General features: G+C 40.4%; 1 protein-coding gene across 6 annotated transcripts in view; it reads left to right on the forward strand.

The window, feature by feature from the left end:
* Positions 1 to 27,179, forward strand: part of SHANK2 (SH3 and multiple ankyrin repeat domains 2) — a 361,673-nt gene that overhangs the window by 202,458 nt on the left and 132,036 nt on the right. For all 6 annotated transcript variants that reach the window (XM_061462082.1, XM_061462086.1, XM_061462083.1 and 3 more), the window contains 2 exons: positions 16,500 to 16,582; positions 18,214 to 18,338. In XM_061462082.1, coding sequence (XP_061318066.1) covers positions 16,500 to 16,582; positions 18,214 to 18,338 — 208 coding nt within the window. The remainder of the gene's footprint in view (positions 1 to 16,499; positions 16,583 to 18,213; positions 18,339 to 27,179) is intronic.

Consider the following 27,179-nt stretch of genomic DNA (forward strand, 5'->3'; position numbering starts at 1 on the left):
AGAGAAGGTAAAGTTTCTTAGGCTAGCAAGCGCTCTTACTGGATAGACAGGAGGAAATGCCCTGGACATTTATCCTTGGCTGCAGCTCTGGAGGCTAAGGTGGCAAGTGGGATGGGCAGAGCTTCCTTCTGCCTCCATAGATGGAGCAAGCAGGCAGGACCCATGCTGTCAAACCCCAGGAGAAGCATGGCCTGAGGTTCTACTTGCTTGAAATGCCTTGGAGCCACAGAGAAGAGCAGAAAGCAGGCATGGAAAGCTCATAGAATCAAACTATAGAATAGTTTGGGTTGGAAGAGACCTTTAGAGGTCATCTAGTCCACCCCTCCTGCAATGAACAGGGACATCTTCATCTAGAGCAGCTTGCTCCAAGCCCCTGTGTCCAACCTGGCTTTGAACACTGCCAGGGATGGGGCAGCCTCACCCTGTGCCAGCATCTCGGCACCCTCACCATAAAAATATTCTTCTTTATATTTAATCTCAGTCTACTCTCTTTTAGTTTAAAACCATTACCTTTTGTCCTGAAAAGGAAATACACCAACCAAGTTGCAAGGAGATAACATAAGACTGCTTTGACATGTCTCTGGAATTTTGTGTCATTCCTGTATTTGCTGTCAGCAGTGGCCAAGAGAACCAGAGGACACTGGATTTGAGAGCTGGGGTGGGAGCAGATCCCTTTGACTATGTTAGGAAAAATGTTTGCTTATGTCAGTTTTAGGCTGGATGGGCAGGATTGTCACCAGGAAAGCAAAAGCTTCCAAAGTATTAGAAATACTCTTTAGAAGTTAAAGTTCAGGACAACCTTTAATTCAAAGGAAATTATTTGTAGGCCTTAAATCAGTTATTTCATCAAGGTTAAACTCCAGGTTAATAACAGAGATTATTGCTAAGGCACAGAATGATGGAATTAGAAAAAAATCTTAATTAAAAATAAGTGTAACCTTTAGAAATGATAATTTTTATCTGCTTTTGAACAGAAGTGAGGGAATTGATTAATTCTCTCAAGGTAGGACAGTGGATTGCTCAGTCAGGAAAAGCAGAGAAAAGACAACTTATCAAAGTAAAGTATATTAAAGAGTTTCATTTCAAATGTAAAATGTTACTAAATGTGATGTGAGTGATGTTGAAGTGGGAACTTGGTTTTCGTACTCCAGAGACATAAATAATAGGAGCAATTGTGGTACTATGGAAAGGTTATAAACTTGATTTGGTGGAAAACATGATCCAGTCGCTTTCATGGATTTGGAAACTTTCAAATACAACAGTGGAAGGTTTTACTACTGCAATAATTGCATTATCTCCCTCGTACCCCCAATAGAATAGTGAAATAGCAAAAGTCAGTGGCGTGATTTAATGCCACCTTCAATGCAATTATGAGGCATGTGCTAGAAAGATTTCCTGCCTATTCTATGTCTTCAGTTTTTTCACAGCCCAATCACCTTTCGTATCTTTTCTTCCTTTCTACCCATTTTAACTTGTACTAATCACTGCACAGGAGAAGTTTTCTTGGTGCCTTTCCTTGACATCCTATGGCTACAGCAGTATTACGAAGCTCACAGGAGAGGATGTAGTAATAAACAACCTTTTCCAAAGGCTTGTTGCCACAAAGTTAATGATGGGACCCAATTAATTCGCCTTCTGCTTTTAGTTCTGGATGAGGAGAAAGAGGAAGATAGGATTGTGGAGTCTGTGAGGTACGTGTAAGAAAGCTTAATTAAAAGCTCCATTCATTAACCCAGTCAGGTGGCAGCATCCGTGTCTCATGAGCGCAGAAGCTGACAGAAGCAACTCCTCAAGAGCCAATTTACATACAACCACCTAAAAAAAATGAGAGCTTCCTCTCAGCTGTGCTCCCAGCAGTTCTCTGCTGATGTTGTCATCCGCGCTGTCGGATGGAGCAGCACAAGCTTTAATCCTCGACAGCTCAGACACTCTCTGGCACAGCTGAAGCTGCTACCCCGGTAGTTCAGCATATGCTGTGTAGTGCTTTTTATGGTTGTATTTTTTAACCTGCAGGGTCTACCTGTTGAATAGCTCAGTCTTTGTCCCAAAGTTGTGATGCAAACGGTGTTGTCTTCACAGTTTAAGCATTAGGTGTGTTATGAAGCCATTATGCTTTTTTAGGGGAAGCTCCCAATCTGATTGTCATGGTTTAAACCCAGTCAGGTAACTTGTTCACTCACTCCCAGTGAGTGGTGCTGAGCTGACAACAATCGAGGTCCGTTCCCCCCCCCCCCCTCACTGGGGCTCTCCCCTTCCCCGCTCCTGGAGGAACGGGGAGGAGGATCGAAAGAGTGCAACTCCTATGGGTTGAGACAAGAACAGTCCAGCAACCAATGTACAACACAAATCACCACTGCTACTATCAACTACAACAATGATAAGGGAAAATAACAAGGGAAGAGAATACGATACCACCGGCCAAGAAAGCGAGTTCCACCCGGAAGCCCCTGTCCTTCCGGGTAACTCCCAGTCACCCCCCACCCTGGCCATGACGTGCTGTGGTATGGAATACCTCCCCGGCTAGCCCGGGTCAGGCGCCCCATCTCTGCTTCCTCACAGCTTCCCCTCCTCCCTGGCAGAGCATGAGCCTCACAAAGTCTTTGGTCAGGGTAAACATCACTTAGCAACAACCGAAAACACCGGCTTCACCAACACTGTTCTCAGGCTGGAAGTCAAAACACAGCACTGCACCAGCTAACACAAAAGGAAAAACATGACTGCTACTGCTGAACCCAGGACACTGATGCAGAAATACTTTCATCTAGTTTGAGGCCTAGTTTCATGTGGATATTTTACATAAGTAGAGTCATAGAACTGTAGAAGGGTTTGGGTTGGAAGTGACCTTAAAGACCATTAACTGCCAGCGATGGGGCAGTCACAGCTTCTCTGGGCTTCCTGTGCCAGTGCCTCACCATTCTCACAGGGAAGAACTTCTTCCTAATATCTAATCTAAATCTCCCCTCTGGCAGGTTAAAGCCATTCCCCCTTGTCTTTTCCCAAAGCCCCTCTCCAGGTTTCCTGCAGCCCCTTTAGGCACTGGAGCTGCTCTAAGATCTCCCCTTCGGGAGTCTTCTTTTCTCCAGGCTGACCCAGCCCAGCTCTCTCAGCCTGGCTCCAGAGCAGAGCTGCTTCAGCCTTTGGGATATCTTCGTGGCCTCCTCTGAACTCTCTCTAATAGCTAGGTTATTCATGTCTTTTAAATATGTGTTTAAAAAGGATGGATACCTTTTGTAGAATTCTGGTGATTGCAAGTCACGAAGTACATAATACTAGACAGGGAGCAGAGGGACCTTTCCCTGGTTAAGGCTTAGCTGTGATCCCACTGATGTGTTGTAGAGAATGCAGCATGTCCTTGCTGAGAGCTGTCTGCTTGTGCTCAGCCATTGGCTTGGCACCAATCTGTTAAATCCTGGCAAACAATTTGGAAGGAAGCAGCATTCCATAGAGAACAGGTCTTTCTGCAGTGACATAACTGAGTTTTTTGGTTTTGCTGTTGGATGGCACCAGTTTCACTGCACTTAATGTTTTCTGGGCGTTCAGTTGATCTCTTGCAGAAACTGGAGGAAGGATGTTAAAATGGATGCTGTTCATTCTTAACAACAAATCCATGATTTCTGTCCCTTTATTCTGGGATTGATACATTGATAATAAATTGAAAGTGATTTGACCATTCTTCTTAGCTGCAGGCATAGACTTTAAACATAATCATTGGTTTCCTGTGGTGGAGAGAAGTAAAAGCAATAGTATTTGAAGCTTTTTGCACATATACATAACTCAATTTTAATCTGGGAGATGATAGCAACAATATGAGTATGCTCATAGTTGTAATGAAGTGTATAGCTATAAGCATGTGATGTAGTGATGTGGTTACATCTGAATGCTCGCTCTGAGGTCTTAATGATATATGATCTCTGCAGATGCGATATGCTTGGTTCTTTTAGGCATAGAGAACAGTCAGCACAAGCCAAATTATAGACCACAAAGTGTGTAAAATGTTTTTGTGAGTGTATATTATTGCTTTCTTTCTAAGGTATGTTGTTGGGCTTGCCTGATGCCTGCTCTGAATTAATTCATAGTAGTCTGATAGTGCTGAACTGTTCTCAATGTGTGAGGCCCAGAGACAAATGTGGCTCATTTTAACACCTTCTGCCTCACACACTTGAATATAATTCAGTATAATTTGTAAGATTGCATGTATGTGTAAGCAATAATTAAGACATTGTAGATTTTTTGGATCAGGTAAAGATGTAAAATGGGAAGGTTTTCATTTGCAGTTATTTAATTTCCAATGAAAACGATCTTACTTGCAAATCAGCAGCTTTGGACTTTGCCTCCCCTGCTGTTGTGTGCTGCCAGGACTGAGCTTTTTATGTCAGTGACTACAGAAAATATTTAAAGTAATTGCTAAAATAGGAGGTAAAAAGGGTGGATGTGTGTGCATGTATCCGAACTGTAGTATCTCTTCTTTGAAATCTGGAGTGTAATTGCATGAAGATACAATATGAAATTCTAATACAATTACAGTAAAATGCGGAAGGATGCAGTGAGTTATAAGGGTTTCCATGAACTCGTAAGTGCATTTACTGCCTTAGTAGTGAAGTTTGTTTAAAGCACTTCAGTAAGATCCTTCCTTTAGCAACTAATGCTTTTGAAAGTAATGATTAAAATTTGTCAGACGTGCAGATGTTTGCCTACAGTTTTAGCAGTAAAGTGTTAGCAAAGAAAGACCAAGAGTTTCCAAGACCAAAGCTGGCGTAAAGAAAACATAGCCTTTCCCAAATTAAAGCTTAAAATGCTCTTTCTGAAAAACGTTAAGGATCTACCTCTGCTGCTAGTGAAAACTTGACTGTGTGAATACGGGTAAAGAACAATCATGTTTGCAAGGGTTGGTTTGGTGGATGTGCCATTTCCTGCACAGCAGCCGATACTCTCAACTTCAGTTTTCCCTGTAACTCCTCTGACAAGATGCTGAAGGACAGGATGGATTTATGGGTTAAAACTTAAACAGGGGAAGTTTAGATTGGATATAAGGAGGAAATTCTTTCCTGTAAGGGTGCTGAGGCACTGGAATAGGTTGCCCAGGGAGGTTGTGAATGCTTCATCCCTGGCAGTGTTCAAGACCAGGTTGGACGAGGCCTTGGGTGATATGGTTTAGTGTGAGGTGTCCCTGCCCATGGTAGGGGGGCTGGAACTTGATGATCTTAAGGTCCTTTCCAACCCTAACTACCCTATGATTCTATGATTCTAAATGTCAGGACCAAAGCAGCAGCCTGTGTCCTGTGCATGGGGAGGAATAAAGTTTTGTACATTACAATAGAGAAAATTAAAGAAAACATAGGAAAAGGAAGTGTAAATGATGGAAGATGAGGACAGCAGAAAGGGACTGTGAGGGTGTGATACCAGGTTAGTTAGGAGGATACATAATTCCATGCAAGGATAGAGGAGAAGAAAATGGATTAAAATGTTTGCTTTTCAGGGAGCAGGAGAGTGATGAAGTTTCTGACAATGACTGTTTTACATTCCTGTCTTTGAGCCTCCACTGTGATGGTTTAGATTCCTCTAGGTGACCTTTAATTCCCAGCCCCACTACACCTTTGGCTGCCTTCCTCTCACCTCATCACTAGATGAGCAAAAGCTGACATATGGTGCCTCTGATTGTAAGTGATGCATTTTTAAGTCTTGGCAGGCCAAAAGGAACAAATAACTGTCATGCTCACACTGTGGGCATTCCTCCAGTGGGAGCAATGACTTAAACCACTTTGGCTTTTCTCCTCTTTCCTGCCAGATTTTCACAAATATTGGTTGTATTTTCAGAAGTTGATCTACAAGGCAAATTCTCAGGTTGACTGACAGGCAACATATGTCCTTGTTTTCATCTTAAAAAGAAACTGTCCAGAAGTCAGGAAGGGGTTGACATCCGGAAGTAAATCTGGAAGTAAAGCTGGTCACTTCTTTTGAGCAAAACATAAGGTTGGTGGGAGGAGGATGTTTTGTCTTAGGACAAAATAGATGTGCTGGAGTTGTATGGAGTTGCTGGAGTGGGGTCAGACCCTGTAAAAAGGGACCTGCTAAATAGCAAGCTATAGCTTGTGTCAGAGTGTTCCCCTGGAATAAGGATCTGGGCTCGAATCCCATGTATGTTAGGCTGCTTCACCTTAAACCTGTACCTTGTGTTACTGATGAATGCCAAGATCCTGGCAGACAGATCGATTCTTCATCCAAGTCTTTTGCGACTATTACTCTTTCCCTGAGCCAAGAGGCAGATGCTAGCTCCAACCTCAGAGGTTGCGGCACGCAGGTTGGGGATGCTGGGTTGGAATGATTGGCAGATATGCCAATTGAATAGCTGTATTGCTCGGGTGCCTGCTCTCTCTGACATGAAATGTCTAGAAAAGGCTTAATTCAGACTAAAATATATTAACAAAGGATTTACTTTAATGAAGAAGGATTTCACTAAAACTGACTTTATGGCAAAATTTGGAACGGAAGAACAGTGAATGTTAAGTTAAATACGTGCACTAGGAAAGAGGGGCAACTGCGTGGTTAGAGAAATGACTGCTACCTATGTGTCTTGTAATTTCTTGATGTTTTGAATTAAAAAAGCATGTTGGGCACAGATAAAAGGTCTCAGAATTATGCTTAATTGAGAACTAGGGCTCATACTGAGTAGACTGTGTTATCACTTGAACATGGGGATGCTGTTCAAGGCTAGGTTGGACAGGGCTTGGAGCAACCTGGTCTAGTGGGAGGTGTCTCTGCCTGTGGCAGGGGGTTGGAACTTTAAGGTCTCTTCCAACCCAAACCATTCCATTGTTCTACAGTTCTTTAAACTAGCATTACAAAGCCTGACAGCATAGCACTGTCAGAGTTGTAGAACAGTTGTAACTAAAGCAGAAGTGGTTCATGCCTCTACTGTAAACACTTGAAACATCATAAATTCTGAAATACACTTAAAATCAAACTCTGTGAATTTTAATTACTCAATTGAGCTGAAACGATAAACTAAAATCTATCAAGTACTTAGAAAAGCTTCACCTTTCCAGGAATTATGCGTCAGTGTAACCAGTGAGCCACGGCTGAATGTCGAAGGAAGGGGGACAATAAGGAGAGATTCCAGTTCAACATTCACTTACTTAAGAAAATTAATAGCCAATTTAAATAAAGCAGAGTTCTGTCTCTTCATCAGGTGGTACAGTCAGTGATTTCTTGCTGCTACTAAAGTTGTGGGCTAACCTGGCCATGCATTGAAATAAATGCTGAAAAGGATGATGGTGTTAGACAGGAAAAGCTGCTCAGGGGGACATTTCTCAAGCTGTTTTGCAGATAAGCAAATAAAATTTGGAGTAGGCTTGAAATAACTCAAGGGTTTGGTGTAATTTGAGAAGTGATGAGAGGAGAGAAGGCATTTCAGAAGAATCATAGAATCATAGCATAGTTAGAGCTGCGAAGGACCTTAAGATCATCCAGTTCCAACCCCCCTGCCATGGGCAGGGACACCTCACACTAAGAAGTACAGTTGCCACGTCCTTTTGGATGTTAGTGAGATTGTAAAACCATACGGTGATTTTTAAAGGGCTACGTGAAAATTAAACTCTAATTGAAATCACCTCTTAGTGTCTTTCTAATAAAATCATAGAAAATCAAAGTTTCTCACTCAATACTATATTTTTAATGCTATTGGAGAAGAGTGGGCAGATGTTTTCAGAAGAACTTTCCTTCATGTCTGTGGTAACACCTCATTTGTTTCGAGACAGAACTTGAAACTTGTAACATGCCTTGTACTCAAATGTCATGAAATGGTACAGGATCTTCAACAATGATGATTAAAGCCCTGTACGCTTCAGCACAATGTAGAATTTGAAGTGAAATACATCTGCAAAGCTGAAATGAACAGTCAGGGTTACTCAGACTCCTTGTGATTAGAGCTGTATTTCGTTTCCAGGGAATGCAGGACAGGGGGATGGTTATTCCTTCTGCTTATCGTAGCAAAGAAGGTGTGATGGAAACCCAGAGGGATTCCTTAAAACTAAGTTGAAACTCATGGTTAGCATTCCTGGAATCACCAGTCTCTTCCCCCTATTTCATAATTTACTTATGTTAGGCTTTAGTATGTTCAGACTCTCTGGTTGAGTGAGCAAATCGAGTTATGATTCTGAAATGTCTAGTGAGTTTAGTAATAGTTACAAAGACCTGCAGTGTCAAACTGCCACCTTAAAGGGTTTGTAACACATTTTGAAAGCGTTAATAAAACACTTTTTTTTCCCCTGAAAGTGTGACTAAAGTGTATTACAGAAACAGAAATGGAGAGATCCTGAGGAAGGCAGGTATAATCAATGAAGCATACACTGGTTTGGGTTGGAAGGGACCTTGAAGTTAGTTCAGTTCCAGCCCCCAGTCACAGGCAGGGACACCTTCCACTAAAGCAGGTTGCTCCAAGCCCCATCCAGCCTGGTCTTGAACACTGCCAGGGATGGGGCAGACATAGCTTCTCAACCTGTGCCAGTGCCTCACCACCCTCACAGTAAAGGATTTCTTCCTTAGTTTAACCTATTATATGTTCATGTTTTAAAGCATTGATTTTCTAAGAACAGCTGAAGAAAATGGTTATTGTTATATATAGTTATGGTTTTGTACACTCATACCAGCACCTTAGTATCTTACTTCCCTGGATGTACCTTTGTTACTTGTCCTGTTTGCTAACCTTGAACGCATAGTTTTCCTTGTGTCTGGGGTTTCCTGTGATAACACTGACCATCTTTAGCAAAAGCATTTGGCAACTTATTGATTTTAAAAGCCTGTATAGCAAAGGAGTGCTGTTCTTAATAGCTATTATTATTCCTTTTGTGTAAATACTTTGTATGTTACGATGCTTAGGCAGAAAACTCCTGTTTCTGTGTAGTTCAGTGTCAGTAGCAGGGGCTTGAACTGCAGCTGGTTTGAGGTAGAGAAATACAGATTTAAAAACTGAGGTGGATAAATATTCTGGTTACCTAAACATTTGTATGTTTATACAGTCCGTTCAGGGCTCATAGTACAAGTGATGAATATTAATACCATAATAGTACAGGCTTAGATTGTTCAAATGCTTGATAATTACAACTGAAAATTGCTACTAAGTGTTAGGTATAAGTGGAGTGTGCTGTAGCCCAAATACTAATGCGGTTGATGGCACATCTGTATGAAATGGCTGGAAGGTCTCTGCGTTACAAAACTCTCCTGTTCTATACCAGGACACTTGCCTAAATGTTTCCTGTTTAGTTTTTGCTCTGCGTGCTGCTTGAATTGACCCTTCTTTTTAAAATGCAAATGAAATTAAGATAATGATGCTTCTCTTTTTTTTAAGCTCACTTTGCCACTCTGCTCACCACACCATGCTGGTTTGTTTTCTCCTTACCAGTGCAGAGGCAAGAGAATAACAACATTCCTCTTAAAGAAGAGTGTATATAGACTCATTGTATTCTGTGTGTACATATATATTCATATATGGATATCTGTTTGTCCATATACATGGGCACACATGTATCACACATATATATATACGCACAGGTATATATTGTGTGTGTATGTATATAGGATATGACCTTACCATTGAGTTTTTTCCTCTTCATATCCTATCCTGAGATTTCTGTATCATATAGAATCAGGCTTTTACTGGATGATTTCTCTTTCCAGGAGGTTGTTTGACTTCCTGTTTTGCCATGTCAACACGTTACTTTAGTGGTTGCAGTTCCAGCAACATAAGGTGAGGACAGGAAAAAACCTAACAGTGGTACTAGCCATATCAGTCAGCTGAGGTGTTCCTTGGGATCACCTACTCCTACACACCAAAGAATAGGATATGAAGTATCATTAAAGGGTGGATAAAAGAATGTGGACTGATATATATACATAGAGGACATTTGTCCTTAGTTCTACATAAAAAATAGTTTCTTTGCACTTGTGTTACAAAATGTAATGTTTCTCTTTCAAACCTATATTTCTTTGTAATGTTCTATAGCGTAAATTCAACAGATTATACAGCATTGTTACCATCTTTACCATAGGCTACTTCTTTGTGTAATTATGGGTAATCTTTGGGGAAAATGGAAGAAGTAGCACAGTCTTTCTGACTTCCTAGTTGTTATGGAATCACTTCATGACTGATATTAGTGGGTTTGATAACTTAGTGAAGAACTGTTCATTTTTACCAAGGGTATCAAGTATTCAAAATCCAATTCAAAATTGTTTACTTGTTTGAAAGTGTGAATGAAACACCTTGTTAAGTGGAAGAAGTAATGCACCCTGCAAGGCTTTGCTGTACTCTGTCATTTCCTCTGGGCAATAGAAGAATTAGGGAGTATCTAAATGTCTTTTATGGCGTGCTACAGCTTGGCATATGCCTCTTTCATCAACAAATGAATTCCAGTTTAAAATATGCAGCCTTGTTTTTCTCATGATCAAAGATCTGTGTGATGTTCACTGAACTCTGTAGAAACAGCACAGATAGAGGAGATCAAAAAAGACAACTATATGAATATAGGAAGTAGATAGCAGCATTACTGAAGCATCCTCTTTTCTTTTCCCACTCTTTTACTTGGCCTGAAGGTCCCCAGCTAAGGAAGACATAGCTGTGCTGAGTTAGCCATTCATACATGAGGGAAATGTAAAGTTGGCTGAGGGGAAGTTAGAGTTCTGTTGCAATTTGAATTTATTTGCCACAAATTATAAAGCCAGAGAGAACAACAGTACAAAGATGGTGGTGTCTCCTTCCCTGTGCTCTTTTGGTTTTTGCCTGAGTGCCAGCAGACATTGACAGACAACCAACAGTTGGAAGTCCAAGTAAAGATACTGTCATTAGATGCTGGAGTTTCTTTGAGAGCACCTGTGAAGCTAGAATCCATAGGAAGCACTAAGCATTTTATTCCATGCTTATGTCCATATGGAGCCCTGATTTTGTAATTGTTGTTTTGGTGAAACAGCAGAATGACTTGGAGTCCTTGTAATCGTGAATGCCTCATGGAATGATGCTTGTTCTCCCGTATAGCTTGAAGACACTAAAGGCTGTTTTGAGAACTGTGTTAGCGTTTATGGATGGGCAGCTTTGTTGCCTCCAAATACGACATCTAATTCAGTTTTAACAGTAAATGTTGTGCTAATGGGAGAATTCTGGATCGTGATAATGAAATCATTGTTTTGAGATACAGTTCAACTTCAGCCTAACTCCACTTTAAATACAGTAACTCCATGGAAGAAAATGCAGGCTTGCAACCCAGTCCCGTATGTGAGGAAACGAGAAACAATTACATCTGTGACTTCCTACAAACAATGCTGATGGGTTTTGGCATAAGGAAAAGAAAGGGAAAAGTCAAACACTGCAAAGGAAGGAAACAATGTTTTTACTTACCTATACCCTGTTGTGAAAAAACTCTTGGCCTCAAATATGGAAGAGCAGAAAGGACAACCCTACATTGGTAGTTCTTCCGTGTGACTCTGTTCATCCCTTCTCCATCTTATATTACTTGTTGTCCCATCATTATACTCCCTGGACTTCTATCTTTACCAAGTAAGAAGTTTAACGGCTTAAAGATTACTGTTCTGCAGTATTTCTGTTCTAATGACAGGTTGCGCCTTCCTCGAGTAAAATATCAACCGTCTATACTGCCTTCCTCCCAAACACATCTTGCTGTAAACCTTCGGGTAAACATACTTTCTACAGGAAAATCATTTAGGCTTGTCTTATGTGACTGAAATTGTATTGGCAGGATTGATCTGTTGTGCAGAGCAAGTCTGCATGTATTTTGACTCGGGGCAGGACAAAATATGTGATTGTATTTTTATATTGAATATCCTTTGTAAGAGTATATTGTGCTTACAGAAAGCGTTGCTAGAAGGTAAGAATAAGTAGTTGAAAAGGCAAACTGTAGAAATATAGGAAGTAAACACACTCATTTGGTTGTAAGTCTGGTTGGTTGAATCTCGTGTGTGATCTGTTAGATAATTGTGCTGCCATGGAAGGCTGTAGTCCAGTTTGTTAAAGCTGAAAATGTTCAACTTCAGTTATGTTTCTGGTGGATGCACAACTGGGAGAGAATCAGGAAAATAATTCCTATTTAAATTCATGTTTTCTCTGCCTTAGGGAGAGATTGACAATATGCCAAATAGCCATTTCTGTTTCCAGATGATGATGAGTGGAGCATCCTCTACGTGCTGTTTTTCAGATTCAAGTCAGCACTGGTACACACGATACGAATTGGCCTAAACGTGTTCCATGGTCCTGCCAGCTTCCATCTCTGTTATTCAGTATTTTAACTTTTGGAGTAAATCATGCTTTACGATAAGTTGTAGTTACTCTAGTTGTGAAATGGCAGCTAGGTTTCCTGGGTTGGCCTCCATCAGGAACCTGTGCTTCAACCTTTATTTTCTTCATACAAATCTTTATGAAGGACGTGACATTTCTGCTTCCTTCCTCAAGTATTGTCTTAGTGGGCTGTTAGCAAAGCAGAAATTATTGCTGCTTGAAAAGTCTACACAAAAGACAGTGGCTACGTTGAATGTAACAGTGCTGAGCTCAGCTCTCAGGTATCTGTCTGAACATGGGTAAATCTCTGTATTTCCCTTTCTCCATCGAGAAGTCTGTAAAGTATGGAAATTCCAACAGCTCTGCACAGTTCTTGAGTCCTGAAGTGTTAGGGAAGCCACACGAATTGATGAACAAGTATGGCTTCTAATGTTTAGAGTCTGGATAAAGCAAAAGTGATTTTTGATTGACTCATTTTTAGCCTGAAGTTTTTATATGTAAGATTGTACTTCATGCGGAAGTATTCTGCACTTGAAAGGATGTACTTTGCATTTAGCTTTGTGTGCAGTGAATCTTGGACTTACACAGCCCAAAATCCAAGTAATGGGTGCCCTATTTAAGTAAGGAGCTAATGATTTTAAAATTACTCATTACCATACTATGGAACTAGTAGCATTCTGAAAACCTGGTTCTGATGCTGTTTGAACACATCTGGAAGGGATGCTGTTTGATTTCAGTTTGAGATGGGGCAGGAATGGACTTTAAGGATTTTACCTATTGAAATCTGGTGTGTCACAGGTAGCAGGGACTGTTGTAGTGTGTTGTTTGCCTGTACTCAAAGCACCCGTGAAGAAATGCCTCTCGCTTGAGCTCAGACCTCTGCAAAGGCTTGTAATGTAATGTCGCCTTTATTTGTCACTGGTAGCTATAGCCTATACCCATTGTGTTGCTCAGTATTTACAACACCTTCAGGATCAAAGAACTGCTGCCAAGAAGGCTTGTTATGAGAAATGTTGACCTACTTTTACAGTTGGCACCACTTTGCCTGCCAGAACCAGGTAGACTGTGTGTATGTCGTCAGTGAAGAGGTCCAGGTTGATGCTGAGATAAGAGAACTGTGTTTGGCGAAGGAAAAGAAAGCATTGTAGCAAACAGAGGTTAAACTTCTTTTTTCCTTCTTCTTCCCCCTTCTCTCAGGGGTGCAAAGTGAGTTTGCTGGAGAAGGGGTGTAGAGGCTGCAGGTTTGGTTTATTTGTGTGCACGTGTTTGTTTCCCATCCCTTTCCTGCTGCTCGTTCCGAGTTCTGCAGCTCTGGGGGGTGTGTGGAGAATCAGTTTGCTTTCTTGTGATTGCTTTAAACAAGTTCAGGCTGCTCACACCGTAAGATTATTGCAGGTGCCCTTCTCCTAAAACGTAAATGGGGAGAAATAGCTACAGATCTGATGTTTTCAGACCTACATTTTTGCTTTACAGGCTGTGATGAGGTTTTTCTTAATGTAGTATGTGACTGAAACAATATATTATTAAGCTGTATTTGTCAAGTAATAGAGATCAGTTTGTACATTATGTTACCGAAAGGTCACGTTGCACTTCTCCTGCCCTTGCCTTTCTCCTCCTTGCTTGTAAACCATGGAACTTCGTGAAATGTTGGCAATTTAGTATTCCCACTTTCAGTGTCTAAAGTGAAGTCTAAACCTGGGTAGTTTATGCTATAAATGTGCAGTACATGAAAAGAAAATCACAGGTGGTTTTCACACTTTTAATCTGAACAACTGTAGAGCTCTACATTAGGAAGAAGTGGGCATGACTAGAAAATACTTGTGATTTCATTAGCTGGCTGCGACAGGACCCTGGATGCCTTTTCTTTAAGTGCTTAACATTGATCAGGTGAATTGATCCCAAGTTTCTGAGCGCTGCTTTTGGAACTTCATCCTTCAGTGTTTTAAGGAATGATAAAAGGAATTTGTTTGCTTTTGTCAGCAAAAGTGAAGGACTCAGAGCCAGGTTTTATGAGGTACCCACCTAATGGGGCTTCTGAATTCCTTATATTAATGAAATGATATAAGAGTTGGATTTGGGGAGGGAAGAGGAGGCGTTATCTTTGAACCAAACACTTTCTATGATTAGATTCTCAAAAGCAGCCTTCTAATTTCTATTAAGCTATTGATTGTTTGCAAGGAAACTTAAAGGAAATGGGTTTTATTAATTTGGCTGTGTATTAAGAAGGCAGCTGAAGACAGCTTTACTGTTGACTCTTCAGCAGTATGGGTCCCATCTTGAAAATGTGGGTGGTGACATGGAAAAACTGAGCCAGTGCACTTGTAGGTTCACTTGGTTTCTATCAGTTTTGATGGAGGGTTTCAGTACTACAGCAAGGGTTCTGTGGGTTGCATCTTCCATCACACCCTCATATCCATGAGCAGGAGTGTGTTTGGCTTTTAATGGTAAGTACAAGTGATACCTGAATTTTATAGTCAATAACCATAGACTCATAGAGTTGTTTGGGTTGGAGTGGACTTAAAGCTCATGTAGTTCCAACCTCCGGCCATGGGCAGGGACACCTTCCACTTGATATAATAATAGTAAGAAAGATAAGTAGTAGTAAGTTGAGACAATATTCAAAAGCTGTTGATATTAATGGAGATTATCTGTTGCTCAGAAAGTCACCACTGAGGTAGTTTAAATTCCTGTGTGGTGTGTAAATACCCTGGAGTTTGGAAGACACAGCTACACCATCACATTAGCAGTAAGAAGTCACATCCCTCGGAGTTGAAAAGTCGTTGAAAGGATAGCCAGGACTACACAAAAGATGTGGAGTTTGGAGGCTGTCCACTGGTGTCCTGCTCTCATTCTCCTTGCCTTCGTCCAGAGCTTTAAATGAAAAGGTCACGCTGTTTTAATTTCATTACTTTCCTCCTGCCATTCTGGATTATTAATGGCACTGGAGTGGATCCGGTCTCTTAGCATATCCAGTGCCTTAGGGACTAGATTCTGTATGAGACCAGTGGTCACAGCAGTTGGCTAGAAAGAAATGAGAAAGAAAACTTGCTCGTACTTCTCTCTCTCTTAACTGGGTTTGTAGGTATGTTAAAGCCAACCTAGCAGCGTGTTTTGCAGCGCTTTCGATTCATGAATACTTAACCCCTGACACTGCCTTTGTTCAGAAGAACTTGTGCTGTGTAATGATTTTATACCTTAAAGAGCATTCAGAATCATTTTCTACTGTGAGCTTATTTTTAGTAACCCAGCGTTTAATGAAAAGCACTAAACAACGTGAGGCTTTTGCAGATCATTCCCTGCATCGGAAAGATCCCATTTTAATGTGGATTTTATGCCTTTTCCTCCTCTACCGTCTACTTTTTCCCTTAACCAATAACAGGAAGATTCTTAAGGCTACTTTCTCTTTAAGGACATACTGCTTACATAAATAGCTCTTTACACCATCTCCTCGTTTTATAATACTAATTGTTTATCGGAAGATGGGAAATATTCCTTAGAAATGTGTTTTCCTGCTTGTGCATGCCTTGTTACTATTTCAATTATGCAGATTCTTGATGCTGTGGAAATTGGTGCCTGATGACGCCAAGGCAGCTGCACGTTGTTAGCATTGTAGGCTGTCAGATGATCATGTGGGATTCTTGCAGCATGCAACATTCAATAGGATTGAAAAAGGGCTTTTGATGCAAGGCATAGCTTTCAGAATATATTTGTGCCTTTTAGTTAGCTAATAGAAAATCATAATTTATTCTCTTTAAATTTAAAATGCTGCCTCATTTTTCTTCTGGTTGGTTTCATTTTGGCTTCACTAGAAGATGCATCTGGTACATCCACGATTGAGGAGTTTTTTAATGATACTGTCGTTCAGTTCACTTACTTTTTTTCCTTTTAGAGTCCTAGCTAGCCAACAGATTACATGATCACATGTTCATTCAGTCATTCATATAGAATACAAACCACCATGCATGATTTCTTCTTCTTTCTTTTTCCTCTCTGCCTTTTTTATTCCATTTAAGTTGCTTTGTCATGTTCTCTTTTATCATTCAGCTTAGTCTTTGTCTTCCCCTCGCTACTATTTGTTCTTTGTTTTCCCATGCTTGGTTACTGCAATATTATTTGATTAACGGGCTGTGATGATGATGAACCTGCACACTGGAGGAGCAGCTACTACAGTGGTGATGAAGGGATGTAATAATGGTCGCTATCCTCGGAATTCTCTCTACAGTGACTGCATAATAGAAGAAAAGGCAGTGGTCCTGCAGAAAAAAGACAATGAAGGATTTGGATTTGTGCTCAGAGGGGCAAAAGGTATGTGCTTCTGTGTGTGTGTTTGTGTGTGTGTGATGTGCACTGGCATGAAGAAATTTATACATCTCGGAATATAAGCAGGAATTATTCTTGGTGCACTTGGTTGCTAGACAACAGGATTCTCTGTGTGCTGTACTACTCAGACAGATTTTAGTGGCTTCTGTCTGAAGCAGTTTGCATTTTTACATAGGAGAAGCACTGTATAATCGTTGGGGGGGGGGGAGAAAGTTTTGTCTGTATTTCTATTGTGTTGGTACATGTAATATTTTGTCCTTAATGTGTTCTGTTGTGCAGTTTACCTAACTATGGGAAACCTGCTTTCCGTATAAAACCTGCTTCTTTATTTCAAATGTCAGTCTACTGAAATAGGTCTGCAAGTAGAAATAGACAAGAGAGTGATGTTTTGTTTAAAATAGGTGTGGATCTTCTGCAAGGTGACATTGGTGCAGTTTTAGTATGAAAATATGATCTTTTTTTATATCTTCAGAAGCTGCACGTATGTTGCATGGCCTGTAGCGTGCTCATTTTGAAAGCTGTTCGTATGTTAAGCTGCATGTTACTTTTCTGTAGGCTAAAACCTATAACAATGGCATTTCTAAGAGTTAAAAAAAGCATTCTATTTAATGCTTTGCTTTTTAACTTTCAGTCCAGTTTGCTCCATTTGTATTTAAAAAACATACCTATGATGGTATGTCCCATATCTTGCTCCCCCTCATTTTACATGGGTTCTCCCTTGCCTTGCTTGAGCACGAACATTATTCCACATCTTCATTCTTGGGGCATCATTTTTGCTCTCCTCTGTTCCCCCACCCCTAAACCGTAGATTTTCAGTGTTGTAAAAGCTTCTCTAATTTTAGCTACAGAAACATGTTGGGAGTTGTGTTAGGAAGGGCACCTTTCAGCTAACCCACTGGCAGGAGTTGTCTGTGCATTGAGCAGAGGTTACTCCCTCTGTGTAAGCCCAGCAGTTTTGCCCAGATTTTCTCTGTAACAATGAGGGCACCTCAGGTGAAAGACCCAAGGACTTTTCTGCTTGTATGCGTACGTGACAGAGAGAGGGAGAGCTGTTACAGGGCCTGCTCTGCCTCCTTGCCTAAAAAGTGATTCCTTCTGTTATCTTCTTTGTAATATGCCTCTAAATCTAGAAGAGAAAAATCAGTTTGGGCTTTTGCATCCCTTCCCACTCACCCCATCCGCTCCACTACCACCCCCCCTGCCTCCCCAGTTTGGCCAGATGCTCTCTTCTGGTTATGGTACATCATTTATTTTCAGTTGGATGTTGCCAGATTTACAAGCATTTTGCTAGGCATACAAAGGCTTACTGAAAGTAATACTGAATATCCTGGAATACTCAGAATCCAGCTCTTGCCTCATGCAGCTTGATTTGGTTTGTGTCAGTAAAGAAGCATGTCTTTTTCTCTCTGAATGGAAGACCTGTGGATTGCTATTGCAGAGAGACTGCACTTTATTCCCAGCATCTTGATATCTCCTCTGAGGCAGAACCCTCTTACTTTGAGCACCCACCATTTTTTAAACCATAAATTTCAATGGCCAGTCATAGGCCTTTACTCAAGTGGTATTTACAAGCACTCCATAACTTTCTTATTTTAATGTGGTGTTTATTTTTAAAGCTGATACACCAATTGAAGAATTCACCCCAACTCCAGCCTTTCCTGCTTTGCAGTACTTGGAATCGGTGGATGAAGGGGGAGTAGCATGGCAAGCTGGCCTGAGAACTGGAGACTTTTTGATCGAGGTAGGAGATCCTGCAATTTGATTCTCCGTGTTCTGTTGGGGAAATAGTGATGTTTTCCCTTGGTTGGGAAAAAAGTGGTGTGATGCTTCCGAAGAGCAAGTGCAGTGGAGTGACACCAATAATGTACTTCACTTGATCTGTATTAAAATCTCGTGCAGCATTTAGGAAAGCATTTAGAAAAGAGCCATGTTCAGGTTGGCTGGGAATTTTCAATTTGGCCTTTCTGTTATTTGGGAGCACACTATCAGTGTCGTCTGGGAGGTTTTATTCTTCTTTGCATGATAGATTTCAATATTTATTGTAGGCTATCAGTTCTGTGGTCTTGCAGTCATTAAAATAGATGACTTTTTATGCAACTGTTTCTGCAATCAGAAATATCGGTGGTCTAATGCTGGTTTGAAACCATGGAGAATAAAGCAAATCACCTTGGCTTGAAATGAGATATTTCCAACAGTGCACTATAAATGCAGTCATATAAAAAATAAGCAATGGATGTCATTGCAATGGAAATTACTTTATAAAAAGGATGTATTTAAATACTCTTTTCAGTTACACCACAAATGTCTTCACGTTTTAGATTTTGGAGGATTTGGGGTTGGTATTTTAGGATTTGGTACAATAGTTGGTGCTCCTCTTTAGTGTTATTAGGCAGTTTGCAACAAAATCAGGATTTGGGATTTTCCTCCTCTTCCCTCCACAACCTTTTCATGACCAACAGCGTGATGCTGTGATTCTGTGGAACTGTCTGTTTGAAAATAGGCCTTTCAGGGTGCATCAACCAAATCTTGTCTCTAAGAGCTTTTGATTTGATTTTAGTTTTTCTTCTTCAGGTGCGTATGTGCTTCAGTAAAGTGTTTACTGGTGCCACAGCATTCATTTCTGCAGAGCTGGCCTTTACATTTGGGAGAGGATGTAATCTGCAGCTTTTATTTGTTGTGTGCACTGAACTCCCATGGTGATGGAATTTAAATAGTTGCACAGCTTCTTCATATTGTGACAAGTGAAAGAACAGGCTTTGCAGACTTCTCATGTAAATGGAGGTGCATTTTTAGCTGGGTCTTCTAAGTACATTTCTCTTACTGTTACTTGAGAGTAAGCATTTAGCAAACTGTTAAGCAGTAGCTTACAAATCATGCTGCTATGGACTCTGTGCAGGGATGCTTTCAAAGTATGGTTCTTGGTGTTATGTGAGGGGTTTACACAATGCTTTATTTTTAGAAGTTGATTTCTTGTTAGGCTTTTCATCAATAGGAAGTATGAATAGTCTGTACTGGCTGATTTTGCAGATGGATTTGATGGTGAATAATGTATAATTTAATGGAGAGGATTACAGGATGCTAACTACGTGTATGGATTTTTTTAAAGATCTCTAAAGGGACGCAAGGGGTCTGGGTAACTGATTTGGCACAAAGCTCTGCTGGTTTGCTGGCAAATGAAAGAAGAGTTATAATTAATTGTATAGACAATTTACTCCAAGCCTTAGCTTAGAAGAGTAGTTAAACATGCTCATGCTTTGCTGAACAGGGACATTAATCTATACTCTACATAGTCCAGTATATTTGTAATTAATTCTGAAAGAAGCAATTGTTACATGCAAATCAAATCCATTTCTCTGTCATTTATGTTCATCAGACTTACCCTGTTCTGAATTTTGCAACTGAATTACAAGGCTACGGTGATCCTGAGGAATCACAACTTTGCTGTGGTTGTAGGCTTGTTGGAGAAAGGCAGGGGTTTTCTGGTTTATGAGATACACGTGCAGTGCACAAGACTGGCTATTGAAAGCCATCTTAAAAGATATTTACGGTGATGCAAAAGATAACTAGTGCTCAAATAGAAATTAGTGATTCACCTGCACTTCTAGGAATGCCAAGCTACTTTATTTCTTGTGTTGAACCAAGGAGAGTTAAATGTACTACACACTGTAGTGAGTGGTTGTCACAACTGGTGGAGTTAGTCTGTCTTACTGTGAAATGATTTCTCCCATGTCTCTGAAGTTCCTGCTGCTGTGTGTAAGTGCCACCTCAACCATTTGTAAGTAATATAGTGCATTTATCATAAATGTCACATGAATAATAAAAGAGTTAATGGGCAACTAGGATCCTAATTAGTCCCATTTATAACACTTGCAGCAAGCATCAGGCTTTAGGGAAGTGAGAAACCAGTTTGGCAGAGGGCAAAACGCAAGGGAGAGCAGATATTTTGCCCTTGCTTGAGGGGGTTCGGTGGCTTGGGGGCATGGAGATACATGGAATCTCACTGTGGAAAGGCAGGTTTGACAGGAAGATAGATCCTTTCTTTTGGAAGGACTGATCAGGAGGATAGCTGAAGAGAAAGCATCGTTTTTTATGTGTAATTATGGTCTCTGGATCTTCTGAAGGGGGTGAGACTTCACTGTCAGCTACTGAGCGGACTGAAGTAGTTGAATGTTGAAGATGACACGTGTTGAACAGAACAAATAAAAGATCAATACAGAAAAGGAAGAAAAGTTGTTTTGCTTGAGCAGGTAAACAGAGTAGATGTGAGCTGGAACAGGGATGGCATGGTATCATTGGACTGACTTTTTATCAAGCTTGCACTGATTTGTCCAACCCCTACAATTAATTTTCACATGAGATTTCAAAGATTAAAGTTAAACTTGCCCCTGGAAATAGCATTCACAGACTCTTCATTGGCATTTCTGACAATACATGGTTTTATTCCTCCTTCAAACCCAGTCATATTTTTTGTGGTAAGAATTCCAGTGCATGTCATGGCTTTTCTGGATAGAACACAGGAAAACTGTATGGAAAAGCGCATGAGTAGTCTTAGAGGTGAAACAGAGACAGCTGTCGTTGAATGTAGGGTTTCATAAGCGATTCAGTGGTTGCTAATTCATGTGATTTTCTTCACTTGGATAAACAGTGAGAAATGGGATACGATTATAATTTGGTTGTTGTATCTCGGGAGATTGTATAGCTCTACCCTAGGTGTTATTTTTCACTGTTTTAGTTGATGTTTACTTGAATCTTGGTATTTGCCCAATTACAAAGGCAGATAAAAGTAAAGCAACACATTAGGGCAAGTGCTACCCAACCTGAAACTTTCAGTTTCCAGTAGAAAGGGATTTTGTAATCTACAAGTCTCACTAATGTAACACCAGTTCTGAAGCCATTGGAGGTGGTTGGTAATTTGTCAGAGTGACTGGATATCTATAGTACAACTTTTGCGTTGGAAACTGCTTAATCAGAACAAATCGAACCGTGCACTGATTTGATTTGTTACTTGAGGTATTTGCAAGAAAGAAATGTAGGAGCTCTGACTCTAAATCTCTTATTTATGAAGAATCTTTATGTGCCTAACCCACTGTCACCTTTGTTTAGATGTAGTAGTTGAACTAATACAAGCATAAATAGAGGAACCACTAACTACTGCTGTTCAGGAGTGCTGCCTTAAAACAGGATGTGAGGAATTCGCTAAGTTGGGGTTGTGTTTTCCATTGAGATTTCCTTTGATGACCTAATCCAGTACAACCATCTTTGAACAAAGAGATCCATTAAAGTGGAACGGGTTTTTTAACTCAGAATAATCTCTGGTTTGGTTCAGTATAGTAGGATATAGATTTATAAATTATAACCCGGTGGATTATTAACTTACTATTGTTATACTCATGAGTGTGTTGTATGATGTGGTGCACGGGGAGTTTTCCTCTGCCACAGGGCATATCTCATAACAAACAATAATGTTATAATATCAATACTTAGAGAGTGAAACAAATTCTGCAATATTTTACCAGAATAATGCATTTTGCTCTAAATGAGGCATTGCAGTTTGCATTATTGCGCCATAAAATCGCTTATTTTTCCAGATAAATGGAAATGTTATTGTTTCCAGAACAGCAGAGCTGCTTATTTACATGTCAGTTGGAATGTAAGCTAGATAAAACCAGTGTATTACCCATTAATAAAAAAACCAAGGCACAATTCAAGGTTTGATTTGAGGCCCAAACCCAGAGGTAGTAATAGAAGAAACCTCATCATTTTGGTGCAGAACAGTTCAGTTGGTGCTTGTACTAGAGCATGCAAAGTGATCTGCAGAATAGCTGCCTGTATTTCTTTATCCGCCAAAGCTTGTAGAATTTACTACCTCAAACATGCCTTTAAGTAGTGATAGGTGGAAAATAGACATCACTTTATTACAGCATTGTTTTATCATTGTGCTATCGCTGTCCTCTGGCTGTATGTAGGAAGTAGCAATAGGCATTTAGGGAGACAGCTAGAATAACTGGAACGGGGATTTTGAAACATCCACACATGCACACAGAGGTGACTTCAGATTCATATTTAGCAATAGGTTAGATTTTTATAGTTTTATTCCAGTAAATAACTTTCTACAAACTTTTAAACTGATTTACAAAGCAAGTTCTTAACTTTATTGCTGTAACTTCCACTATGGTCATTAGGAGTATTTTTAGCAAGCACAGCAATGTTACTTCTTACATTTGTATTCGATGGCTGGATGAATTAGTGGCTTTACAAAGCCATCTGTTACTGATTTAAATCCTTTTAAGAAAAGAGAACACTTCCCATCCTCAATTTTCATTAATTACCCTGAAACTGGGTTTTCTCCTATGTCTACTGTGAGGTTCGCTAGCTTCTGCCACCATGTATAAATCTAAATCATGTTTCTTTCAGGCAGCTACCCAGGGACCAGGGTATTTTTTCTCTCTTGCAAATAAACTGAGGCTTTGTTAGTGTCTTTGTACTAACATGGATTATCACATTTGGTGCCAATTTGGCTCCTGCCCATGCGTTGAGCTTCCCCTTTCGCGTGTCCAGCAGAACGGCTGGGCTCAGTGCAGCACGCTCTGAGCTGAGCTGTTCCTAGACAGCATTGAGTTTAGGCTTTGGCTCAACTGAACCAACAATACTCTTGCCTGTTTTAATGATGTGAGATTCACCACAGTACTGCAGTGTTTCAGCACGTGTATATATTTACTATGTACTGAAAGGTTGTGTGTGTGTAAGTATGTGGTTATTGGAAGGGTAGTAAGTCTCCCACTGACCTCAAGTCTGAGGTACAGCAGCTCTTGCACACCTACACTGGGCACTAGCATTTTTCAATCTGTTTAATAGACACCTAGTTTGATTCAACAAGCCATTAGAGGAAAAAGATGATTTCTGTTTGCCACTTGGTCATCATCCTCTTGGTGGCATCTATAAATGATGCCTGTTGAGCACAAGCGTACCCCTGACTTCTTAAAATGAGAGTTGTCAAAGCCCAAAGGAAATTTTCTTCCTGTTTTGGTTTTTAAGTTCTTCTGCTTAGGTGTAACTGCAGATGTATTAGAGAAATGGAGCTTATGGTGGGACAGTCTTCTTCTGGAAGTGGGACACTCTGGTGTATCTGCACAGTCTCTGACCAAAGGGATTAACTTTTCACTTGATGGAGAAGTATTTTGCTTTCTTTCCACTTAAACTCAGTGAGGGTTTGGGTATGGGTTGGTTTTTTTTTTCTTCTTAATTTCTGTTTTTAGTGGATGATGGCAGCTGAATGAAATTATTGTGCCTTCAAACTGCTTTGGATCTGCACAAAAGCACTGTAGGAAAATGACAACTATTTTGGATTGTTCTTTTTATCTGCTTAAATGCAGGCTCTAAGCTGTAGGAAGTGATGGGATTCCAAATGTGCTTTGTGTGATCATAAAAAAGATGGACCAATCTTGTTTAGTTCTAAAAATACATTAATAAGACTGTTACCTCTCGGCATAGATGGAAATGGGCAGACAAAAAGGAACTTGGTTCTTACAAGAGCTCGGTTATTCTCACCTAAGCAAATAATATGCTTTAAAATTAGACTGAAAAGCAGACAAAAATGAACTCACTTTGCTGTTGTCAAACACAAAACCAGGCTGTGAGCAAAATGGGAAGTGTTTGCCTTTAGTCTTGATTCAATGTGAGGTGTACACAGGGCTTGTATTCCCAAGGTGCAGGAGGAAATGGTTATTTATCTGATTTCCCAGAACTGTAACGAGTACCTGTTTGATACTGAGCACTGATTTACATGCTCCTTTGAGAGGAGGATAGGGAAGGAATTGGATGGTGATGGCAGCAGCAGCCAGAGTTAGCTCTGTGTCCATGCAGTTCTCCATTATGTTTTATGGCATTCTGACCTAAATGCCACGGTGGTTTTGCAAGCATTTCTGTGCTGAGGGATCCTGCCTAAGCCCACGGGACTGTGTGTGGAGTGTGGAGCTGTCCACAGGGACCTGTTTGACTTCTCGTGAATATGAAAACCAGTATTTCCTACTACATAAATATGTGTTTATACATATAAATGACATCCTACTACAAAATCCTCTAAAACCCAGCAAATTTGCTTAAAGATAAGCTGCTTGTTATAGACAGCCAGTTCTTGGCCACCTAGAAGCCATCCAGTGGCACCCAGCCATCTTGGCTATGCTATCCACTGTTTCATGTAGAGCCATGGATAGTCTTCACTCTTGCAGAAGTCTGTCTGTCCTCTGTTCAAATGATACAAGATAATACAACTCTTCCTTTTCTAACTGTTAGGCATTGATATTGGGTATTAAAACTCATAGCATCATATAAGTAAATGCTGGTTTTAAGGTATAGTTTGAAGATTTCCAGAAGACATTATATTAAAATTAATTTCTCTGAAGCCTGTTAGCTTTTTTTAGTCTCTTGATACTATGGAAACCTGCTTGCTGGAATGGAGCTATATGAAAAGCTGTCCTTGTGCCTGGTATTTTGGGGGAGAAGACACAGTTTCTTTGAATTGTGGGATGTTGCTACAAACCTGCAAAATTACAGGTGAAGGGAAACAGAAGAGTTGTTAGAAATGGTGCAGAGCTAACTGCCAGATTCCTGTTGTGGAGTGCTGCAGCAGAACTAATCTAATACCTGGAATTCTTCTTTTTCCTTTTTTGGGGGAGGTGTAAGCAACTTACAAGCAGGAGGAATACTATAATACAGAGTTGCACATGTGTGTACATAGGTTTTGATGTCTTTATCACCAGTTTTCTTTTTATGATTCTGAGACTATCAGTCAGTTCATGTGATGCTGAAGAGCTGAACTCACCTTCTGGTTGTGCCTTATGAACCACAGTCTTGTCCACAGGTTAAAAGGAAAGTTGCTTGACAGCTGGTGATCACCTTCCCCTCCCTTCATACCCCTTCCTCCTCCACACCCAAACCTTCTTGGGTTTTGAGTAAATAGCTTAATTCATGGTCAAACAGTATGCAAACACATCTTTGGTATCATCTCCAAATGTGAAAAGGCAAATGAAAGCTTTACAACCGGACATGTATTCCATTCATTTCGTTCTCTTGGTAGATTTTAATCCATCGTGTGCAGTGGGATTCCTAATAGTGGTTTACATGTTTCAGAGGCGTTAGATAAATCACTTCATGGGGTTTACAGGAGAGGCTCCCCACTGCTTTGTATGGGTGCTGGAACTGCAGAAGCACTCCTGATGTAGGGAAGTTTGGAACTTCTGAATCTTCAGCTCTGCATTTCTTGAATTCTTATTTCTTTTGCATTCAATTTCTAGTCTGTGTCCCCTATAGGAGAGTGGCTGTGGGCTGAGATTTGATTTGATTACTGAATAAAGCAGGAGAAGGCTTCCTTCCCTATTCTTTTTCTTATCCTGCTATGGAAGGAAAAATAACAGCTTCTGACTTACCCCTAATTCGGGTCCTTACACGATTACACAATTACTGCATTCACAAACAGTACGTGAGTCTATAACAGAAAACAGAAGTGATCATAAACAGGGCACACAAGGCAACATGGTTTGATAAATGATCTAGTGAAAAGCTTGCTGAATTTGATAGATGGGAACATTCAGTGTTGGAGGTATCACAGTAAACAGGTGCTCATCCCACTCAGATGCCGCTGTGCTCCTCCAAAGTTCCTGTTTCAGCTTATGCAGGAGACCAGGGAGGGAGAAGGTGATGACAGAAGGTGGCTTTCCAAGGAATCCCTGCCTTGTTTTGTTCTGCTGCGTTCGAAGCAATTCCTACGACTTGTGACTGTGGCACTCAGCAAATTTATCTAAAAAAGGAAATTGAAGTATACCTTAAATCAATCAGATTAGAAATCACATTTTATATCCTGTTGTAAGACTGATACGAATCTATTCAGAGAGTCCTGTATGTAACCATAGAGAATAATAAACCTTTATCTCTATCACTTCATTTTTGCTTCATATATTCTGGCAGTAATTTAGGGAGCTGGATTTCTGCTTCTCCCCAGCTTTTGGTACGAAGTTTTCACTTGTTAAAAACCCCAGCATTATTTCTCCATGGTGAGAGTTTTTGCCTGTGAGTTTTCAATAGAGGAACTCCTGGATAGACTTCCTGGCAAGCGGCAACTCTGATGGGGTGCTGCATGGATGCACTTGAAGGTCTTTGAAGGCTTTGCTGACCAGAGCACTGAAAATTGTCCAGGCAAATACATCGAATGGTTCATGGAGTTTTCCAAGAATGAGTAAATGGATGATAGCATAAAAGAGGGAGCTAAATGTATCTTATTTGCTGCTGAAGAGAAAATTTAGAATGTAAGTACATAAAGAAGTCATCATGGAAGAGTTTATTTACAACCTGGAGCAAAAAGGGTTGATTCTGGGCAAATATAATGGTTGTTTAGGTACTTGCTGGAACAAAGAAAAGAGTTAAGAGAGAATCATGAAAACCCTGGGCAGAGTAAGTCCATGCAGAGATAAGCTTCACCATGAAATGCCCATGATTTATGAGTTTAATAGTTGCTAAGGAATTGCCATGAAAGATGGCAGAATAGCCTTTTTATAAGGACTGCTTGGACTTGCACTGATTCCATATA

Source organism: Pezoporus flaviventris, unplaced genomic scaffold (assembly GCF_033815535.1).
Source record: "Pezoporus flaviventris isolate CSIRO_AGI_PZ_B2104156 unplaced genomic scaffold, CSIRO_AGI_Pfla_v1 ptg000035l, whole genome shotgun sequence".
NCBI classification, from domain to species: domain Eukaryota; kingdom Metazoa; phylum Chordata; class Aves; order Psittaciformes; family Psittacidae; genus Pezoporus; species Pezoporus flaviventris.